Here is a 22,934-nt window from a genome sequence, read left to right on the forward strand (position 1 = left end):
ACTAACAGCATGATGGCTAGCTGTTCATCCTAGCCGTATGATCAACCGGTGTTAATTTGGCCGATAACACGATCACTGATTCACTGTGCAAGCACGCATGGTCCTAGCTGCACGACACGACGACATGAGTGACCAACTATGGCTGACTGTCACCTGTTGTGCATGTTTTTGTCAGTTGCGTGCAATTATATCTCTACAGTCAACACCAACTGCGTTTGTCCTTGCACGTACTCCCTAGCCCTCTCGTAGCATCTTTCGTGGACATGCCTTTTCATTTTTTTTCTACTGCAGTACTTCCACTATAAAGTATTAGAAGATTTAAAATTTATATCTAAATGTAAAGCATCTTAGATCGTTGGATAAAAATCCGGTCAGTTTTTATCCCTTCTCCCCCAATCTCTCTCTCACTCTCTGATGTAATTAATTCTAGTGGGCCAGGAAATAATAGAAAGAATGAAGATCACCCTAGTTTTGATGTTGCATCCAACAACCAGCCAATAATCTTGCAATTAATTAAACAAACAGAGGACTAATAATAGGTACATGCATCTTTTCCCCATCTTCCTATTTCCTATTTTGTCGCAAAAAGCTACGACACCCTACATAACAGAATGGAGGGAGTACCTGCTAAATTACTATGATTAGTGTTGATAGCAGAGGTTTGATTTGAACTTATATATAGTTTTTACCTAAATTCATGCTATAACTTCTATCAAATTTATCGCGTCACTGCTCGCGATAAAAGCATATAGAAATATCATCATGCATTAAGTCTATTACTAAACCACCTCTGTCGAATAACACGCTATGTTCATATATATTCCTTGTTATAATTTAACGTTTTGTCTCATCCTTATGCAGCTCTAATTTTTTTATGATGTTTTCCCCCTATATATCTTTGATTGGAAACACTCCAAATTGTCGACATGTGCATAAAGGGTGTTGGGTTGAAACCGTTGAGGAAACATGATGCAAGTAGAGCTACTCTAGGCAAGCACAAGGGATCCGGTTACAGTGGGATGGCGCAGAAGATCCTGAGCGTGAGTATGATTATGGTACAGGCGTACAGCCCCCCCTGACAATAGTGAACGGCCCGACGGGATTTAATGCGGCTGTCGGCTACTTGCTCGCGCTGCCCCCACCGCGACATGCTACGCTCCAAGATCTATCCTTCACCTTCCATACGTGAACCCAAGTGAAATATACGTGCTCTTCAAATACAGGCAAAAAGTACAAAGATTCAAACTTGCGTATACTTTTTATATAAACAAGACAAGCGATGCATTTTTAGAAATTAACACAAAGCTACAGATTTAAGCCATGAGATCCAAAAGTTTTAGATGCAACAACAATTGTGTCACAAAAGTACTACATTCTTTTTTATTTTTAAAATTTAAGAACTGTTAGGGACCTAGCTAGACACTGTTAGCACCAACACGCGGTTTCAGTAATCTTACTCTTGTGGCAAAGATGACTCGAACCTTGGTCCTTGGATTCTTTGGCAGTCATTTGTTGTGGTTCTGCAAAATTTTAGAAAAAACAGGTTCTGCAAAATTTACATGAAAAAGGCTGATTTTCTTGATTTCAGAAAGGCAAATGAAATGCTGGACGACCCCTTTTGACTATACTGACAGTAAACAAGGATACGATACGATTTTCAGTGCTTTCCTGTGCTTGCCGGGCCCACGGCGTCAGGCTCAAAGCTGGGACCAATGCAGGCTTTCCCATGACTAACCATGGCAGGCAGGTACCACATGCGCATGTTTCTAGGGAAACCATAATTGTGCCTTGGAACGGCCGAGAGAGCCCGGCTGTCTGGACACAGCGTTTAGTTTTGTAAAAAGTGCCTACAATATTTATTATATTAAAATTTTAACACATGTATAAAGCACTAAATATATTTATTTGAAAAAATAATTAATTATATAGTTTAATTAATTAGAACGAGACGAATTTTTTAAGTCTAATTAATTTATGATTGGACATTAATTATCAAATAACAACAAAACATGCTACAGCAGCCAACTCCTAACTTTTCCACCAACTAAACGCCCGCCAGATTTGCTCAGACACTGTTTTTTTATATCCTCCTCGAGGGCATAAGCTGTTCTTTTTTATAACGATCAATTTTGTGTTGTTTGTTTGGTTCGCCTGTTCTATTCCAATGCACCATTTCATCGATTTGTTTTACTACATGAAGCATTTCAGATCCAAAAAGTTCCATACCTTTTTATATGTTTGATGCACTTATGGCATGATGCTAATAACAGTAAAGTGAATCACCTTTCCATGGCTGTTGCAGCTAGGGTTTTTAAATACGACCGGACCGGCCTAACCACCGCCCTCCGGTACCGGTTTACCGAACCGGTTAGGCCGGTAACCGGTGGAAACCGGTTGAATTCAAATCCAAATTCAAATAAATTCAAAACTCCCATGCAACCGGTTCCGACCGGTTTACCGGCCGGTTTACCGGCCGGTTTGAAATTCAAAAGCTCCCGTGCAACCGGTTTACCGGCCGGTTTGACCGGTTTGATCGGTGGGCCTTCATGGGCCGGCCCATTTTTTCTTTTTCTTTTTTGATTTAACTTTAAATTCCCACAAACTATACTAAATGAATGAATTTTTAAGAAAATTTGACACCATTAAATTCATCACACATTGAAGTATTTTTAGAAATTTTTTATGAATTTTTTATTTTTTGAATTCAAATTTAAAATTTGAATTTTGACCGGTTGGGTACCGGCCGAAACCGGAACCGGACCGGACCGGTCAAACCGGACCGGTTCCCACCGGTTAGGTTAAGCTTGTTGCAGCCGCTGCCTCTAAACAGTATCACTATCACGCAATGACACAAAACACCACCACCCTACCACCTGAAAAAAAACTTTCAAAGGATGCAGAGGCAGGCCCAGCACTCTCGCCAGAGGCTTCTTCCACCCCTCCCTCCAACACGCCCTCTCGCTCCGAGACTGGGAGAGGTCAATGCCGCTGCTTCCGCCGACTGCTCCGCAGCTACAGTGCCTGCACCACTCGCTCTCCTCGAGCTCCCACACTTGTCACTAGTGCAAATTTATGCCGGAGGTTGGAGCTGTTCTTCTTCGCCCTGCCCCCTGCTCATCTTTCTTTCCTGCTCCGATCCAAGAAGTGGGTAGGGCTCCGTGCTCAGTTTATTTGATGTTTTCTGTGTGCTTACTTTGATGTGGCTGTCTGAATCTTGGCGATGCCAATGGAACTTCTTGAGAAGCTTAAAAAATACATTTTTTCTTTGAAAAAGAGAAGCTAAATATCATAAAGAAATTTGGGGGGCTTGTTTCTTGCTCCAAACGAGGAACAGAGGTAGCGTTTCTTGATTTGTTTTTGTTGGTGCTCTGCCTAGTGGATTACTGGGCCCAAAAAATTTCTGTCCTTTTTCCCCCTCAGTATCTGCAACTGTTTGATGTCTTCCTGTTCTTGCGCAAGTCCCAAAGGCAGGACCCTTTTTTTAAAAGCAAAAATTTGTCCTTTTCTCCCCTTATTTTCGACATGATGATTTCTTGGGACCAATCCCAACCGCTCCACTAACCCGATTTCTTTTCTGTTTCTTCGCGGCTCCGTGTTTGCAGGTGACAAGAGATTGCGGCGGTAGGGTTTGGTTAAATCGTTCGAGGTCTTGGGAAAATTTTGGGGCTGAACTGAAGAAGGGAGATCACAATGCCGAAGATGTTTGGGTTCTCTCGGCGCCGCATGAAGCTGGGGAGGTGAGATTTCAGTTCTTCGCCATAAATTTTGCTGCTTTTCGTTGTTTGGTTTGTATCCATTTTTTTCTACTGAATGTTGGTAGATACTGGTTTTCTTTACTTGTTTGGTAGTTGGTACTCATGGGCAAAGATTTTATATTTATTTATCATGCGAGATGTTTTAATTTGATTATTTCTGATTTTCTTATATTTATTTGCCCGTTTCGAAGATTTGGGGGTTCCTATGTGAGAAAAGGTTGGTGCTTCTCATCTCATTAAAGAAGGAAAATGTTTCATTGGTGTTTTCTATTTAAATTTCTGGGAGATGTTTGAACCTACTTTCGTTCTTTCCCTATAGACCTACGAATGCTTTTCTTGTGTTCAAATGAGATTTTCAAGGTCTTTTTCTGTAGCGACAAGGTTGAAATTTGGTTATTGCGATGAGCTTGAATGGTTCGGATTCATTATTTGTTTCATTTGACAATCATAAGCTTGGCTAGTTGAGTTTCAAAAAAAAAAGTCTCATTGTGCATTCACTCTGCTTGCTCTCAACTTTCACTGTCCTGCAGGTTAAAGGGTCATCTACACGATCCTTTCCATGGCTCTCGGAGCCCTTCTCGGCACACCAAGCGTTTTAATCACCCCAATGTGAGCTTTTCTTGTTCAAAATTGCATTGCATTTGTTATGGCAAGTGGAGCCGGTCCAGGGCCCATGTGGTACTGTAGCGTGTGAACAGCACCGCGTGAACAGTGCCGGGAATAAAGGATTAGTTGGGTTTGTTAGGAAGGAGATAAGTTAGATTGATTCGGTTAGGATATTGCTTAGGGGTCAAGTCAGTTGTCTCTATAAAAGAAACTATCATGTATCAGTTAGAAGCAAGCAAGAAGAACCCTAAAAGTAGTCAGAGCCTCCAAGGGAGGGCGACGAACAGGTTCTTCGTGCTATCCCTAGATCTACCATATCATTTGGTATCAGCCTTCGGATCCTGCCGCCTACCACCACCTTCACCACCGCCACCGCCTTCTTCTATTCCTGCGACCACCAAGGCCGCCCAATCCCACCCATCGCTCCGGTTTGATCTGGCATGGCCCTCGCCACGCTTCATCGTATGGACACCACCCTTGATTCAATCTCCGAGAGGTTGGATCGCATGGTGCAGCTGATAAAGGAGATGACCATGGGGATAGATGCACCCATGGCTTCGCCGCCAATTCCTGCATCACCGACGCCGCCTGCTGACCTGCAGGCTCCATCTACTCCATCCTGGCAGGCGACGCCAGCGATCTTCGCGCCATCGACGCCGACACCAGCTGCGCCACCCACCGTCATCGATCCGCTTGTGGGAGGGGAACAGCAGCCCCTGCTCCGCCTGTCGAGGCCACCCTCATCGGCGCGGATCCTCGCCGGCGGCGTTTCCGCCCGTCGCGGATCCCGTTGCCCCGCCCGTCGCAGTGCAGTCCGCGCTCCTCCTCGGGCCGTCCGTCATCCGTCATGGCGGATCCATCCCCGCCTGTCGCGCCCCCATCCGCGGCGGTCCGCGTCCATCCGCGCCCGTCGCGTGCCGTGCGCGTACCTCCGTCCGTGGCCGCCCGCATGCCGTCCACGCGCGCCTCCGCTTGTCCGCGACTGCCCGCGCCTCCGCACATCTGCGGTCGTTCGTCCACCTGCTGCCGCCTGTCGGCGGCTCTTCATCGCCCATCGCAGCCTGTTGTCATGGCTCTCCGCCACCTCGTCTCCTCATTTCCCTACTTCTACGGTTAGGATTGGAGCAGCAGAGGTCCGCCGTCTATGCCGCACCCCGCGGCCAAGACTCCCATGTCCGCGCCACGCGCGGTCTCATCTGTACCGGCAAGCAGGTCCTCGTCGCCGGTTGATGCGAGGTCATCACAAATGCCACTGGCCACCACCAGCACCGTCATTGTCTCCACCGACGGCTTCGCCAACAACTCCTGCAGCAACCTCGGTGGCATTCGAGTGCCCAGCTCCGCTGGCCATGTCTGCATCCACCGCCATGGACTTGCTCGGTCTACTCGACGGTCTACTCGCTGCTGGCTCAGTGGTGGCTCCACCAAGCGCTTTCTCTGCATTGGCGTTCCAGCTCGAGCTCGGCGTTCTCACAGACATCATCGCCAAGAACGTCACCGTCAACAATTTTCCATCAACATCTGCAGCCATGTTCACCCACCACAGCTCGAGGACGAGCTGTCTTGGAAGGGTGGAGTAGTGTTATGGCAAGTGGAGCCGGTCCAGGGCCCATGTGGTACTGTAGCGTGTGAACAGCACCGTGTGAACAGTGCCGGGAATAAAGGATTAGTTGGGTTTGTTAGGAAGGAGATAAGTTAGATTGATTCGGTTAGGATATTGCTTAGGGGTCAAGTCAGTTGTCTCTATAAAAGAGACTATCATGTATCAGTTAGAAGCAAGCAAGAAGAACCCTAAAAGTAGTCAGAGCCTCCAAGGGAGGGCGACGAACAGGTTCTTCGTGCTATCCCTAGATCTACCATATCAGCATTTGCCTCCCTGATTCTATCGTGTCAATGAATTTTAAGTTTATTAGCTTATGGAATTTGTCTAGGGAGAAGATCCAGTGACTACCTCAGTGAGTGGTCGTGCCGATGACCTTGCTTGGCGATGCTCATCTGATACTTTTGATCTCAATGGGCGTGCTTTTGAGAGCTCAGAGAACTGGGCAGTGCTGTCAACAGAGGGCGACAAACCGACTCCTCGTTTTGATGTAAGTAACCATATTAAAATTCCTATCTGTTGGTAACAAATATAAAGTCTTTATATCACATTCTTTTGGTGTAAACAGCATGCAGCAGCCATTGTAGGGAGTAAAATGGTAGTCTTTGGTGGTGATTCTGGTCATCACTTGCTAGATGATACAAAGGTAATGGATGAACACAATTCTTGTTATGAGATAACTTCAGGATCTCATGTTCTATGTATCTTTCAGATATTGAGCTTAGACAAGCTTACCTGGGATTCTGTGTCTCCTAAAGTTCGACCATCATCAAACGGACGTTCTCTGAAGTTGCATCCATGCAAAGGTCATTGCCTGGTATGTTCTTGCCCTCTTGGATCTCATTGTTCTCTCATTAAGTATTTTGCGGGCACACAAGGAGGGATAGAATCCGGAACGAAGCTATTCGGGAAAGGGTAGGGGTGGCACCAATTGAGGAGAAACTTACCCAACATCGGTTGAGATGGTTTGGACATGTCCAACGAAGGCCTCCGGAGGCGCCGGTGCGTAGTGGGGTGCTAAAGCGTGTTGATAAGGTAAAGATGGGTAGAGGTAGACCTAAACTGACTTGGGACGAGTCGGTTAAGAGAGACCTTAAAGATTGGGATATCTCTGAGGAGCTAACTTTGGATAGGAGTGCTTGGAGACTAGCTATCAACGTGCCTGAACCATGACTTTTGTGTCTTTTGGGTTTCATCTCTAGCCTACCCCAAATCGCTTGGGACAAAAAGGCTTTGTTGTTGTTGTTGTTGTTCAGTATCACTGTTATAAGTACATATTCGGAATTGGCAACTGATGCACTCTTGGTGTAGAAGTCACTTACCTGATTTTACTGGAATTTGTATTCTCTGAGATAAACTTGAGCTCCTTTTTTTTCACTCTGATAGCATCCTTGACAAAGCAATATAAGTCTGAAAGTCAAGGATTGGCTTTCTTTGCTTTTAGCTTTACAATACCTGGCATTGATCTTGATGTTTAGGTTCCATGGGGGAAGAATGTCATTCTTGTGGGAGGGAAAAGTGACCCACCTTATGACAAGATATCAGGTTTGTGTGTGCTATTTGATTCTCTAAACTGAATCAATTTGTTTTATTTATCTGATTCTCTGCCAAACTTGAAACTTCCAACAGAGAATTAGGAATTCATCATTTGTTTTACTGCAGTATGGACCTTCAATACAGAAACTGAGCTCTGGTTGCATATGGAAGCCAAGGGTGATATCCCAGTAAAAATCTACACTTCTATTTGAATACTGCTAAAATATTCTTGTGAATGAACAATGACAGAGACTGTACCCTTATTTTCAATTTCAGGTGTCTCGAAGTGGCCATTCGGTGATCAGAGCAGGCCCTGTTCTAATTCTCTTTGGGGGAGAGGATGCCAAAGGGAAGAAACTACATGATCTTCATATGTTTGATCTGAAGTCATCAACATGGCTTCCTCTGAACTATAAGTGAGTCAATCTTGTCTAGAACTACAAATGGCGCCATTTCAAACGCAAAGCAAAGAAAGTCTGGAGGTTAATTTAGCTAGCCAAATCAACTTTTCACTGTGCTTTGAAATGCAAACATCTTAGATGCAATACATTTACCCTTTCCCTACTTCCCTGCAAGAAGCACCTCAATATTAGAAACATTCTCTTCGCTACACATTTTTCTTTTATTGATTCTGAGTTCATTGTTTTAGAGGTGCCGGACCTTCTCCAAGATCAAATCATGTAGCTGCACTTTACGACGATAGAATTCTATTGATTTTTGGCGGTCAGTCAAAGTCCAAGACGCTGAATGATATTCATGCTCTAGACTTCGAAACAGTAAGTTCCGTCAGGTTTATTTATAGTTTTTGCTTGTGAACAGCTTGCTGAAATTGATATCCTTATTAGATGGTATGGTCAAGGGTCAAAACCCATGGTCACCATCCGTCTCCTCGAGCAGGTTGCTGCGGAGCACTTTGTGGGACTAAATGGTATATCACGGGGGGTGGAAGCAAGAAAAAACGTAAGTTCCATTCTTTGGCATATTTGCATATCCTGGCAGATTAGTGGTTCGGTTTCATCGGCCAATATTATGCATCTTTCCTTTGAAGATTTGGTAATTTGTCAATCATGAACACAGGCAATATCTAATGCAAAATGTTACCGCAGGTCATCCTGAAACATGGGTCTTTGATGTTCTGGAATCCAAATGGTCTGTTTGTGTAGTGCCTCCTAGTTCCTCAATCACTACGAAGAAAGTAAGTTTAAAATATTTGTTGGTATTTCTTTTTATGGTGTTGGCATTCATGCTAAGATAGTGAAGTTCATAATAGCTATAACTTCAATCTGGCGCCCATTAGCAGAGATAACAGTGTTTCATGTGTGAAGTATCCCCACATGGAATTCCTGCTTGTTCAGTTGTTTATCACCTACCTATCTGATGAACAACCGATAACAAACTCTTGCAGGGTTTCAGCATGGTTCCACTGTACTACAGGGACAAGATTGTGCTTGTTGCTTTTGGAGGAAACAAAAAGGAGCCATCTGATAAGGTGATAGAACTGAACTTGATACAAAACACAGGCTTCATTTTCTTGATATTATTTCAGAATTAATCCTTTTTTTCCATATCTTTTGTGTAATGGAGGCTCATTGAGTATTTGTAAATTTACATTAATTTGTGTTTCTGAAGGTTGAAGTACTAGTGGTGCTGCAAAACGAGCACTGTTTCAGTTGGCGGTCTGCACCTGAAGTCGAACCCTTACTGTATGAAGACTCTCCACCAAGCTCAAGGGAACTTGCTGATCACCTCAACAACTGTGCTCCTCTGTACTCTAGTAGCTCAGTAGCGAGGAGCAGCATTGCCACCACAGCGGAGAACTCATCTGGGAGGAAATTCCTCCCTGATTCACTGCTACAGAACTCTAATCTTGGGAGCTCATCGCTCCGCAGGCAGTTCCATCAAGAACAGGACTGCAGCCTGGCGCAGAAACTGCAGAAACCAATCGATGATGACAAATACAAGGATGTTGATGATTGTTCCGAGCTACCTTCCATCACAAACCAAAAACCGCGGAACGACACGCATCAGACTCCAGATGCTGAAGCTAAAGCAAGGAAGCTGGGCAGAAGTTCATCGGACATCAACCACCATCATGACGTAAGAATAACCAACCTGATCAGGAGAAACATGGCGCTGGAAGAACAGCTTTCAGCAGCGTTGACGACCAAGGATGAAGCGGAGAAGAACCTGTCTCTGGTCATTGACAGCAAGGATGAGCTGGAGAAGAGGCTGGCTGAGAGGGACAGGGAAGTTGAGGCACTGAAGGAGAAGGTGACCGGGATGGAACTGGCGCAGGAAGAGTCGAACAACCTCTCGAACACCGTCCACGCGGAGAATGTGCGGCTCGAGCGCGAGGTGGCGTTCCTGAAGGCAGTCATGGATGAGACCCAGAAGGCAAGAGAACAAGCATCTCACTGTGACTCAATGTACTGTTGTAATTCTGATGACTGGTTTCATCTGTTTTCAGGAACTGCATTCAACTCGTGGAGTTCTAGCAGGAGAACGTGCAAGGGCATTCCAGCTCCAGGTAAACGCCTATTAATGCAAGAGTGTCATTACTGGCGTTCTCATGGATTGTCAAAATTTGCGACCTGCTTGGCAGTTGCATTTTTTTTTGTCGTGTTACACTGAACTAAATCCTAAATCCTATAGAAGAACACTGAACTGGCTAGGTGTGTTGACACTGTTTTGCCAGGTTGAAGTGTTCCATCTGAAGCAACGGCTGCAAACAATGGAAGGAAGGTCACCTACACCACGAAAGCCTCAGAATCTGTAGAGCACATGCGGAAGTGTACAGTATTCGAGCATTCTGCTGTAAATTCAATGTTGTATTATGAGTGGTCGGAGAGCCATTTGATTTGTACTAATACTCAATGCAAAAAACTATTTCGCCACTGGGACACAATTGTGTATCATTGAGTTTGGATTAGATCCATCAAAGAACATATGCTATGCACAAATTATGAGTTGTCCTTCAGCAGAAGATTTTATTGAAGATCTGCTGAATTCTTTTGGTGCCATTGCCTCTCTCTCTCTTTTTTTTTTGATGAAACAGGAGGGGACTATCCCCTACTGATTATAAATTTATAAGAAAAATAGAGTCAAATAATTACAAGTGAGGACAAGGCGCCCTAAGATGCAATGAAACTATCTAGCCATGACGACATTGACTGTACATGTTTTACATTGACTGTACATGTTTTGATTTCGCATGGTGAATGACCATTGCAAAACTAGCCTAAAAAAACTCAATGGTATTGTGCACCGTTGGACTTCTTGCATCAAAGATAAAACCATTGCGTGTCACCCAGATACTCTAGCACATCAATATTATTATTTCCATGAAGAAAGGTTTCTTGCAGCTTCACTTTGAAGTCTTCCAAAATTGTAAGTGGATCTAAATTCTGATTACTGATTAAATTCAGTTTCGCCCAACATTGTGTGGCCTCTCTTTTTTTTTCAGGGGCACCAACTCTTTGTGTGCATAAAAACTTCCTTTTTCCTTTTCGTTTTCTTTTTTAAAAATAAAAAGAAAAAAGGGTCAGCTTGTTTTAAAGAAATGTCATAGTCAATTGTTTGAAAAAAAAGGATATTCTTCTTCTTTTGTGCATACTAGGCTACTAGCAGCATTGTCCGTCGGATGGAGTAAGCTTGCACGAATCTTGACGGGACAGCTATAGCAGAAGCAGAGCAACTGAACAAGCAAAGCCGCTCTGCAGCTTCTTCTGTTCCGTTCTTCTATCCGCAGCTACCGCTTTGCATCCCCACCTCTCGTGCTCCTCCCCGGCCTCACCACCTCAACAAACATGGAGGCCTTCCTCGCCGGCTTCTTCAGGGCGCCTCCCCGCTGCGGACCCGCGGCTCGGGCTGCTCCGCCTATCCCCGGCCTCCCTCTCTTTCACGGCAGGCGGCGCAGGAGGCCCTCCTCCTCCGTGGTCTGCATGGCGGTAAGGAACTTCCTTCTTCCATCCTGCACCATTTCGTCTCCTTTCCCCGGCCAGTTCTTGAAAACGGAGTGGTGCTGTAGACTGGTAGCCCAATATAGCCGTATCTTGTTGGGATTAGTCCCTCCTTCCCTGAATTTTGTTCACGCTGAACATTGTGTGGTTTGGGCGGTAAAATTCCAACCTTTCTCACTCGAACTGGATTCGTTGTTTTTATCATAGCCTAATGAGAATTCCTTTCGCATGCTTCGTGCAGGAGCCGTATCTCATAGCGAAGCTGGATTCCGCGGAGAAGGCCTGGAAAGAAATGTCGGTATGGTTCTCCTGTTCAGAGTTAACATTTGTTTTTATAGCTTCTTGAAATAACAAACTAATCCGGGATTTTGTCGCCAATTCGTCCTCTTATGGTTCTGAAGTAACCATTTTTTATCGTATGGATATTTTAATTTGGGAACTAAATCGAATTCTGCTTCACTACTGAACTAAACAAGTTCTGAACTTCTGATCGTCATTGGAGAAAAGCAATACGCACTGTAGGCAATGCAAACTGCAATGCTGTCACAATGATGTGAAAAAAAATCTAATTTTGATCTAATTTCATATTTAATTACCAAACTCTCAAATCGGATGTTATCTACTTCAGGTTAGGTTAGCAGATCCTGACATTGTCTCAGATCCTAGCGAATACCAAAAACTTGCACAGTCTGTTGCTGAACTGGATCAGGTATTCGGCTCGCTCTCAATGACATTTAATTTGCCTTTGGCGTCTACCCAATTACAGTGGGATTTGATTAGCTCTTTTTCATCAATTGATACATTCTTTTTTTTTTGCTAAAAACATTTAGGTTGTGACTACATACAGGCAGTTTAAGGATTGTGAAAAGCAAATTGAAGAGACAAAAGGTTGGCATGCCACTGTATTTCTGGTGCCTGTGTTAAATTACTAGTCTCATAAGCTCTTTTTACTTCACAACATGACAGCTTTGGAAAAAGAGAATGAAGATGATCCGGATATGGGTGAGATGATAGCTTCAGAGTTGGAGGCTTTATCTAATCAGCTTGCAGAGCTTGAGGAAAAATTGAAGGTAAATACAATATTATACTCTGCTTGATAGTTGCATAAATTCCAGATAATATGTCTAACTTCATGTATTCTAGAGTGCCAGCTTCTGCTTTTTCTTGAAAAGAATGCAGTACACATGTTGAAGTGCCTCTAATTGCTCTTATTCTGTCTTGTTAGTTACTACTGCTTCCGAGTGATCCTCTAGATTCACGCAACATCTTACTTGAAGGTACCTCTCCAGTGCTCAGTTGTACATTTGAAGCAGCTATCCAATATTCCATGAGTTTTCAACATCTAGTTGTTTTAGTTTTTTCTTTTCTTTTCATGTTTTGTAACTTAGAACCATCTTTTCTTCATTTCTGCAGTAAGAGCAGGTGCTGGCGGTGATGAAGCTGGAATTTGGGCTGGTGACCTTGTAGGTAGATGATAATTTGTGCAAATTGAGTACAAGCTACGGCTGTTTTTTCATTCTGTTCAAAAATATAGTATTAGAGCTTGTCAAACAAAAGTTGATGTTTTGTGGATAATAATATAAATAAATAAATAATGAATGTGCAGGAAGGATTTGGGGTTTGTGGGGAATATAAGCTCATCATAGTTTATTATGCAATTGATATAGGAGTTATGCTTTGATATATATACTAGTGCATCATATTCACAGTTTTACTCACATAATCCACACATAAATATGTCAATGTCTTTCTGTAGGTACGCATGTATCAGAAATATTGTGAGCGCAACAATTGGAAGTTTAAGCCGGTTTCTTGCTCGGAAGTATGTACTTGCAACTGTAAACCTGATTATTGAATAAGAACATGCAGCTCACAAGCTGAAACTTTCAGGCAGAAATGGGTGGATACAAGACATATGTGATGGAGGTTAAGGGCAAACAAGTCTATAGTAAATTGAAGTTTGAGTCAGGTGTGCACCGTGTTCAACGTGTTCCCCAGACAGAGACTATGGGACGTGTTCATACATCAACAGCGACTGTAGCTATTATGCCAGAGGTGAACTATTGGATATTTGTGAATTTTAATGACATGAATTCCTCATTTTCTGAGATGCCTAATGTTGTTTCAATGGCTCTAGTAGGCTGACGAAGTCGATGTGGTTATTGATCCAAAAGATATTGAGCTTAAAACGGCAAGATCTGGTGGAGCTGGAGGTAATATCACTAGTAGAGAGTGGGATTTTTGTACTGTGCCCTTAAAACTGAGCATCGTCTAATATCTGAATCCATGCAGGGCAGAATGTTAACAAAGTGGAGACAGCTGTTGATCTTATTCACAAACCTACGGGAATACGGATATTCTGTACAGAAGAGAGATCACAGCTTCAAAACCGAGAGCGGGCATTTCAATTGTTGAGAGCAAAACTGTAAGTTCCTCAAGCTATTTTTGTAGCTTTCAAAACTATGGGTTAATCTTGTGTATATTTCCCTATTATCTCGGTTATATGTTCTTTGACAATAGGCCCATGATTGCAGTGTAAATTCTAGTTTCTGGGAGAAGAAATGCTCTTAATTCAAAATATTGCATTTGTTGTCACCAAATGATATATTTCAATCAATATAATATATGTTCATCCTTGTGTAATCTTGTTCTGTTTCTCATATATATCTACCACAAACATTACAGTTACGAGATAAAATTAAGGGAGCAACAAGAGTCAATAAGAAACCAGAGGAAATTGCAGGTATGTTGTCAATTCGCCTTAGAATCATATCTTTCAGACATCATAACTGTAGTATCCAACTGAAAGCAACACAAATCTGCCTTGTGGATGATAAATACTGAGACTAAATACCGAGTAGCGATGTAGTATGCATTTATGCGAACAGTATAATATGCAGTTGAAATTCACCAAAAAAGACTTCTTTATATGACTAATTCAACTATTATAAGACTACATAAGCTTGTCCTTTGTTTAGCTTTTGTAGAAATACAGTTGGCCTTTATGAAATTTTATATCCCATCTGTTTGATGTTACTAATATTTAGTAATACCTGTTAAATTGAAGGTTGGTACTGGTGCTCGATCTGAGAAGATAAGGACATACAATTACAAGGTAGCAGGACATATTATCACCTAGAAGTTGTTTATGCTGTTTTCTCTTCTTTCTGTTCTTTCTGGAAGGAGCTATTCCTATTCTTTCCTTTTTAATATGTTCTAGTAAATAGATCTGAGGTCTTTCGCTTACAGGATAATAGAGTGACAGATCATCGGCTGAAGATGAATTTTGAACTGACTAGCTTCCTTTTAGGAGACATCGAATCGGCTGTTCAGGTACATTACATGAGAATTAAACTCTGTAAATCTGGTAAGATGCAGCTATTACAGTACAAATGATTAACGATTTCACTTGTCGTCAAAACATCTACAGTCCTGTGCTACAATGGAGCAGCAGGAGCTCTTGGAGGAAATGGCCGCTTCTGTGGGCGTGGCGAAAGTATGATCTGCAGAATTGGCCCCTCAGAAACAGGTCATCAAATTGGTGATGTGTTCAAATGGATGATGATTGATGGATAAGTTGTACATGAAGAATTTTGACAAAATCAACTCAGCATAGGCACAGTTTTTTGTAGTTCATGGTCATGGTCATGAGTCATGACTAATGTCAAAGTACCAATGCATTTCAGCTTCTCTGCTGGTAGCAGACTTTTTTAGTAGTAATACACATGCTATATACAATTCAACTGCTCTGATTTTCCCAATTCAATATGCTTCAAATGCATTGTTTCGGTGAAGTAATTGTGTGCTGAATTTGCAATTTTTTCTGAATCATTTATTTTCCAGTTCCTCTGGTCTAAATATGTACAAAAAATGATATTTTGCAATCCGATATTTTACTAAACGCCCCCAAAATTTTCATTTAGCCCCCTTATTTGGATTGTGACTACTAATCGTGATCCGATTTTTTGCAAAATGCCCCCGGGTATTTGCATATAGTCCCTTGATTCGGATCGCGGTTAATATTCGTGTGGGTCCTTCAACTCCAGCCTGGCCGCCCGCCGCCGCCGTAGTCCCCGTCGGGCATTGGGTCCGCATCTCCTCTTCCCATCCACCCCTCGCAGCAGCGAGCAAGCGTCCAGCCCCCTACTCATTTGACTCCCGCACCTAAGCCCAGTGAGTAGCCGCGTGGTTGCTTGACCTCATGCTGGCCGCCAGGCATGGTGGCTGTTGCTGATGAATTCACATTGTGCTTGAGCTCACAAGCCACTTCGTGCCGCCTTGAACAATGCTATCCTCCTTAATGTTCTTGCAGTGTGCTGCTCTTCGTCAATTTCTAGTGATACTGTTCCCTTCTTAATGTTCTTGAATTGGAAGCTTTTGTGTAGTCATGCAAGAGACTTCTTTCTGTGAAGGTGAAGCCAAGGCAGAAAAGAGTTCCAATCTTTTGAGAGCACTGTACTTCATGAATCATGAGTTGAAGCCACTGCTGCAAATTTCACAGTTTTTTTACTGGAAAATTTCAGCAGCTTTGTGAAGGCAGTGCCACATGTCCTGGCTCTGCGCGCGCGCTTGAGGCTCCATCATGTTGTTCCTCTAACTGGAAAATCCTGGCTCAGTGAAGGCAGATGAAAGCATACCTGAAACTTTGAGTGCTGCTGGATTGCAGGTGATCTTGTTCTTCCAAGACAATGCTACCGATTTTGCAAGATAACTTGCATGGGAAATAGGTTGATTAATTTTTGAAGACTTGTAAGGTATGCTTTCATCTGATCTATGGAAATATTTGTTGACTTTTCATTTTATATGACATTAGGCTGTTGTATCTGCGACGCAGGTTCTTGACATCCATGGTACAAGTTGTGATGCTATTGCTATCAAGCTACAACAATTCTGGGTCGTCATGCCGTTGATGCCTTCCTCCATCACCCAAATTTTCCAGCTAGGAAGTAGGAACATTGAAGCTTGGAATAGAACTCAATACCTGCATTTGGTTGTCCTGCCGAATACTGTCGCTTTTCTGATATGCAACACTTCATGTGCCTGTCCATGGTTGCCTCATGAGGCATGATCCTTACCTTTGATTGCTTGGTGGATAATTGCATCTATTTTAGGATAAGCTGGGTTGGTTAAGCTGTGAGCCATAACCATTCAAAATGTTGGGAATTTAAGCCTAACCTATGTGCTTACAATGCGTGTATGAAGTATATTATATAGTCATGAGGTGCATGTGTATACTATAATGGCTTGCAGTTCAATTGTAAACAAGCCAACTACTAGCATGCTTAGATTTTTAATAAGGAGAAATATGTGATTGCATGATGCTTTGACAATGCTACTGCATTCTGCCAATAATGTTGATCTGAACCCAAAGCATTCAACAATAGTCCTCTGCTTCCATTCTGGTTATATTTAGACATGGCATTACATTACAATTTTCGATGATATCTCCCAAAAAAGGATTGTAATATCACCCGAGTTGTAACTTCTAAAATTATAACAGTGTCAGCCATTTAGGTTAAATAATGATGACTCTGTAACGGTAACAATGGCTTTGAACTGCAAAAATGGGGAGAAATCTATTGTTCACTGTCTTCCAGTGTCATGTCCACTTCAGTTTGGAGAAGCCAAGAGTTTTCTCAGTGTAACAGAAGTTCTTCTATGCTGCTCAAGGTCCCTTCCATCCCACTGCTGTGCACCTGGTTTGCGGTTGATCTCATGCTTCCAGAGGTATCTTGCATCTCCTGACATCACAACAAGGGAGCCTGGGTTCAGGTAAACAGGGATCTTTGTAGGCTCACCGTCCCATTTCTTCAGGTGCAGGGTGTCCAAGGCTGTGCCAATGGGTTCTGCTTGGCTGAAGTGCATCACGCAAGCTGACTCAAGAGAGACTATTGCGATTCCATCATCAAAGCGCATCAGATCAACATGGGCGCAGATACCCTAGATTTAACAACAAAAGCATCATGTTAGACTTGATTGCTAAAAGAATGCATCTCTCTTTATATGCCCCTTTTGTTTGGGGACATGAAACGGAGCGATGGCAGTCAAAATTACTCAGAAGCATAAAAGGTTTCGCACCTCACCTGGGTTGTATCTGTTTACAATCATTTGATCAAACAACGGCTCCCTCCACAACAAATCTGATGGCAGAGGACATGCATCTTCATCCTCGTTTGTCATCTCTGAACCAACACCAACATTGACATCACCAACACAGATAGCTTCATGAATGAGGGTGGAAAGCTCGACAGCCCATGAAGGGAGATCACCGAATCTCATTGCCTAAAAGGAAAAATAAAGAAGCAAAAAGGATTTAGAGGCATCAAAAACAACAAATAAGCATGCAAGCTCTTCACTTTTATTGAAAAACAGCATAGCTGTAGTTTGATCTAATTTAGGAGGCCTTGTAGTTACAAGAGCAGTCTTTACAGCACTACTGAGGTATTTGAATTGCCTATAGAAATCCAGCCGCTAATGCATATGTAGCAGATCCTAACAAGATGAGGGGAAAAAAGCTTACTTGGTTGTTTGCATCAATGAACCATCCTTCTGCAAAAACATATGGGCAGTGATCATCAGCTAGTCTGTTGTCGAGAAACAAGAAACTAGATCTGTGTTTCATCTTCATTGGTAGCTTGCTAATGTTCAATGGGAAGAGGTAAGCAAGTAGAGGTCAAGTACAGGTCCACAGGACTACAGTTTTAAGATTCATCCCCTACAATTCAACCATAGACAATTCCTAACCAATTGCCGGAAGCAAGCCTCGCACTCAATAATCAACCAGAATACAGATCGAGCAATAACAAATAATCTCTAAATTTGTTGACTGTAATCAAGCTAAAACCCAAACACATAGAGAAAGATCTAATCTTTTACTTGTACCCACAAGAAGGAGGTCACGGCGACCAAGGACTCACCCCGCTGGATCGCGGCGAGGAGGCGCGCCTGCTCGTCGGCGGAGAGGAAGGCGGCGCAGAGCCACAGCCCCCTAATCCCCGCCACCGCCTCCCACCTCCACCGCCCGCGGCCCGCCCTGGAGCTGACCGCGGACGGAGCGTCGGAGTCGCTGTCCGACGACTCGCCGAAGGCCTCCCGGAGCGCGGCCCGGCAGTTGGAATCGCCGCCGCCGGCCATACGATTATTGGTGGTGACTCTTCCGCCCGCAGTACCCGTACAGCAGGAATGCGGATGCCGTGTCGGGTTTACGTAATACCAACGTTCCGCCTTCGATGGAAAACCCTTTCCCTGCTTTGGATTAGAGAAAGATGTCGTACCGTTTTAATTGACTAGATATTGTATTTTAGAAAAAAAAGAATGTACAAGAAAAGTTCAAAAAAAAAGACAAAAACAAAATCAAATTCGGCTAAGGTATTTTGCTGACGAATTCTCAATTCTCATTTTTTTTTTATATTCAACCTCGCATTCTCTAAGACTGACCACAGCGGAGGGAGCAAGAGCAAATTTGTTCCCTCCTCGTTTCCCACGTCCTCTCTGTCTACAGTGCAAAACAGTACATCTACAGTGTCAAACAGTGTATTTGCTCCTTCATTTCCTCCTTTCACTGTGGACGGTCTAAGAGCAGCTCCAATGTACATAGCTAAGGGGGTGTTAGAACATATCAGACAAAGATTCTCCAAAACTAAGAAGGGGTACTAACAAGCACCACGATAATTTGGGAGCTTCATTTTGCACCTCATCTACCATCTTTACAAGAGTAGAATGCTATTGGTGTGGGGAAAGTTGGTAAGCATTATTTTTCAATGGGATAGCAGTTGGTTTGTTCAGCTATATGCTGGAGCATTTTGTTCTAGGTAGCACCTGGATGATGTGTCCACCTTCATAAGTTTTAAGAGGATTATACACTGGAGCTGCTCTAAGCTGCTCTAAGGCAGCTTGGCTTGTTTTTATAGCAAATTTGGGCTGCCCTTTGCTCTCTGCTGACGAGGTGGGATTAAATCTGAATCAGCTGGCTGCCTAGCTGTTGTGCAGTGTGCAGGCTGTGCTCAGCTGCGATGGGCCGCAAAGGCCCTGGAGGCCAGGAGCAACACGTGTTGATTAAGCCACTAAGGGGGGGGACTAGAGCAGGGTTTTTATATTCCATTTTCTTTTTTCTCAACAATTATCTCCTTTTCTTTTTGGGGGCAATTGCGTTTCTGCCCTTACTTTCAACCTCAATTGTGATTTTATCCTCATTTTTGTTGACTTTGCATTCTTACCCCTACTGTTCCGAAATGAACCTGCCGTTTACCCCTAGTTGTAACACCGGGAGCTGCATCCCAATTAAAATAATTAGAAATATAATCTAAATCCTGCGAAAAGACAAATATACCCCTTATCCTTATCTATTCTCCCTAGCAGATCTGGCCACAACTCTCCCCAATTCTCTCGTTCTCTCCTCTCTGGCGGCATGGGCATGGTTGCCAGGTAGCAGGTGCCCCGCACGGGTAGGGAGGCTCCCAGGAAGCAGCCCCCGGCGCGGGCAGGGAGGGGCCTCGGCTTGGCGGCCAGGAAGCCGCGCCGTGGGCTAGGGCGGAGGGTCCAGGAGGGGGCTTGGCTGGGCAGTCAAGAGGCGGCGGCGTAGGTCTGGGAGGAGGGGGAGTGCGGCTCAGCTAGCAGGAGAGGGCGCGGATCCGGCGGCTAGGTGGGGGGCGCCGCAAACCAGGCCAGGGAGGGACCGCGCGCCTGGTGGCCAGGGGAAGGGGCGCGGCTCCAGAGAGGCGCGCTGCGTGGTAGGGGCAGGGGCGCGTGAGGCGCGGCCAGCGTGAGCGCGCGTGGCGCGGGCGGCCATGGAGTCTGAATCCACAGCCGTGGAGGTAGCAGTGCAAGGTACTCAATTTCGATTTCTAATCTTGTATTTGTGAATTGGTCGAATTAATCTCAAGATTTAGACAACACATTATGCTAATTTAGTTTCAATTACTATGATTTGTAGGCCAAATCAAAGGAGTTTGAATCTTGTTGTTAGGGTTCGGTCCTTCCGTGTATTTAGGAGTCTAAACCAGAGGAAGAGGAAGAAAGGGAGGAACAAGATGGCGATTGGCTGCATTTTTAGGGATAGATGCTTGAATATGATGCTGCCATTAAATATGTAATATACTAGTTGTTTTTGATGGACACCTATGTTGGATGTGATCTGGTGGTGCTTCTCTTTTGGACATGTACGATGGGGATGTAATATGGTGGTACATCTCTTTTGGATATGGATGATGGGATGTATATATGCATGTGGTTTCAACTTAATCATGTGTGTCATGATGCTGCTCAAATTCTGTCAATTTCTTGTTTATATTGTTATTGAAATGTTGCTGCACTATAGTGGCAAATAAGGGTATATTCACAAAGTTCTAAAAAAAGTAGGGGTATATTCACAAAGGCAAAATTGTCTTCTTTAACACTGTTAGGTGCTGTTGACGGAGTAGGGGTAAAAAGATGCTTCATTTCGGAACAGTAGGGGTAAGAATATAAAGTCAACAAAAATAAGGGTAAAACCGCAATTGGGATTGAAAGTAAGGACAGAAACGCAATTGCCCCTTTCTTTTTCCAAGTAGTTTATGCCTTGTAAAAAGTCACGGACCATTTTATTCGTATGAATATGTGCAAGACATACATCACAAGTCACCTTTATATTTGTGATGCTATTTATTTATCTATACTATCTTTTACCTATGTATTATATATAGTTGAATCTGTTACTTTGAGTTAGATGTTGAAAGTGGTTACATGTGTCGGTGTTTCAGCTTTTGAGTACCAGTTTCCGGTCGTTACCGATGTGCTTCCGATCGAATTGTATAGTTTTCGATATCCCGAATAATCGATTTCATTTTCTGAGCCGAGATTTTCTGTTTCCGAATAAAAATATGAAAAAAATGATTAAGTTCTTTTCCCGACTGCTAACGACCACTTTCATCCCTAAAACCCACCATCCATATGTGGATTGTGGATTTGCTATTTGTTAACAAAATAAATAAAAGAAAGATACGGGCATCTATGTCCTAAAACTAACATATCAAGTTTGGTGGTGGAATCTACTATATGCAGGGGCGGAGCCGGTATTTAATAGGCAAAATAGTCAATATCCTTGAACTTTTGCTCTTGGGTCAAGTTCGTCTCTGAACTCTTGCGATGATCAATTTAGTCCTCGAACTCTTGCTCTCCGGTTCAATTTCGTCTCCTATCCGAGCTGGACGTCCACATTGCGTGCCAACTCAGCACCCCGTCAGCATAAAGTTCCAACTCCTATCGAAATGACTAATTTACCCCCATGCTAATTTTGGATAGAGGAGCAACATTGAGCCAGACCTCTGCCTGGTCGCTTCCCCCTCCCTGCAGTGAGCCCACCACAGCCACGCCGTTCACAGTCCACAACCAGCTCGTCACCTCTGACCACCCTCCCAGCAGCTCGTCGCCCCCTCCCGCCAACTCTCCGGTCGCCGCCCCCAGGGTCTGCTGGTAGGGTTAGTTTGGACCAGAGGGGACTCAGCAGCAGCACGACCACAATTTTGTGTAGCCCTATTCACAATTAGATGAGCCGAACAATTATGTAAATACATGTTTCTCTATTGACCAATACAAGATAACTTATCAGCATGTCCTCCAACAAGTAGAGCATGAGTCTGCTTGGCCTGCGTTCAAATCTGAGCATTGCATGAACCTCCAAATATATAGAGGAGAGGGAAGGGAAATGGAAGAGGGAAGGGGAAGGCCAGAAGAGCCGGTTGTGCAGTGAGCTGCTAAATGGTAATAAGGTGCCTGGGAGAGAGCCAAGGTTGTACATAAACAATAGCAAGGCCAATATGGACTTTAAACATGCGTATCGAAATCCTAAGACATGGCTGGCTGAGTTGGCACGCCAACATGGACGTTCAGCTTAGATGGGGGGACAAAATTGAATAGGAGAGCAAGAGTCTGAGGGCTAAATTGGTCTTCGCAAGAGTTTAGGGACGAACTTAACCCAAAAGAAAAAGTTCAAGGACGACATTGTCTATTTTGCCAATTTAATATAAGGGGGCCGATGAGAGTTTAGACAATCATCCTAAGAAGCAAGTATAAGGTACATACTCAGAATGGCTAGATCACAAGTTAATTGGATCGAGCCATCCCACTTCGATTCCATTGCTTGAAAATTTTTGCTTGAATCTCTGACAAATATGGTTATTATAGCAGAGGTTTCAATATTAAATATTTTATATCACTCTTTCATTCTTGCCGTATGTTGCTGTCATTTATATCGAACAATCGGTATTAACAATCATCCACAATTTTAGTTGTACATTTAACAACTTATATATGGCAAACTCTAACTTCACCTATGCTGACGGGAAGACTCTCTCTCCTGAGTCGTCTCAGCATAGCCGGTCCCAAGCCCAGATAAAGGAGGAGAGTTGCGTTAGGTTTTGGCAAACCAGCATAAAAATAGCCACTATAATGGATTTGAAACCCACAAGAAACTCGTTGGGGCGTAACCCTCTTAGCGACGCG

The 22,934-nt window shown here is 43.6% G+C and overlaps 3 protein-coding genes across 4 annotated transcripts; 2 read left to right on the forward strand and 1 right to left on the reverse strand.

Moving 5' to 3' along the window:
• Window positions 1–2,879: 2,879 nt before the first annotated feature.
• On the forward strand, window positions 2,880–10,492 carry LOC120685500 (acyl-CoA-binding domain-containing protein 6-like). 2 transcript variants are annotated; one of them, XM_039967464.1, is made up of 16 exons: window positions 2,880–3,148; window positions 3,603–3,737; window positions 4,286–4,364; window positions 6,293–6,451; window positions 6,530–6,607; window positions 6,674–6,778; window positions 7,440–7,506; window positions 7,624–7,685; window positions 7,774–7,913; window positions 8,147–8,273; window positions 8,343–8,457; window positions 8,604–8,692; window positions 8,903–8,986; window positions 9,127–9,891; window positions 9,965–10,024; window positions 10,193–10,492. In XM_039967464.1, the coding sequence occupies exons 2-16, from the start codon at window positions 3,691–3,693 to the stop codon at window positions 10,271–10,273; spliced, it is 2,058 nt and encodes a 685-aa protein (XP_039823398.1). In that variant the 5' UTR covers window positions 2,880–3,148; window positions 3,603–3,690; the 3' UTR covers window positions 10,274–10,492. The 2 variants fall into 2 exon arrangements, with proteins under 2 accessions (XP_039823398.1, XP_039823399.1); XM_039967465.1 differs by having other exon boundaries at window positions 2,880–3,081.
• A 711-nt stretch (window positions 10,493–11,203) lies between these two features.
• Window positions 11,204–15,250, forward strand: LOC120685354 (peptide chain release factor APG3, chloroplastic-like). The gene is made up of 15 exons (XM_039967209.1): window positions 11,204–11,444; window positions 11,698–11,754; window positions 12,085–12,165; window positions 12,287–12,344; window positions 12,423–12,526; window positions 12,682–12,733; window positions 12,870–12,919; window positions 13,213–13,278; window positions 13,347–13,511; window positions 13,597–13,669; window positions 13,749–13,881; window positions 14,142–14,199; window positions 14,524–14,571; window positions 14,706–14,789; window positions 14,887–15,250. The coding sequence occupies exons 1-15, from the start codon at window positions 11,304–11,306 to the stop codon at window positions 14,956–14,958; spliced, it is 1,242 nt and encodes a 413-aa protein (XP_039823143.1). The 5' UTR covers window positions 11,204–11,303; the 3' UTR covers window positions 14,959–15,250.
• A 1,566-nt stretch (window positions 15,251–16,816) lies between these two features.
• LOC120685355 (alkylated DNA repair protein ALKBH8 homolog) lies at window positions 16,817–18,673 on the reverse strand. The gene is made up of 4 exons (XM_039967210.1): window positions 18,374–18,673; window positions 17,977–18,005; window positions 17,535–17,738; window positions 16,817–17,396 (listed from the first exon to the last, which is right to left on the reverse strand). The coding sequence occupies exons 1-4, from the start codon at window positions 18,588–18,590 to the stop codon at window positions 17,067–17,069; spliced, it is 780 nt and encodes a 259-aa protein (XP_039823144.1). The 5' UTR covers window positions 18,591–18,673; the 3' UTR covers window positions 16,817–17,066.
• Window positions 18,674–22,934: the final 4,261 nt, after the last annotated feature.

Source organism: Panicum virgatum, chromosome 8N (genome assembly GCF_016808335.1).
Source record: "Panicum virgatum strain AP13 chromosome 8N, P.virgatum_v5, whole genome shotgun sequence".
NCBI classification, from domain to species: domain Eukaryota; kingdom Viridiplantae; phylum Streptophyta; class Magnoliopsida; order Poales; family Poaceae; genus Panicum; species Panicum virgatum.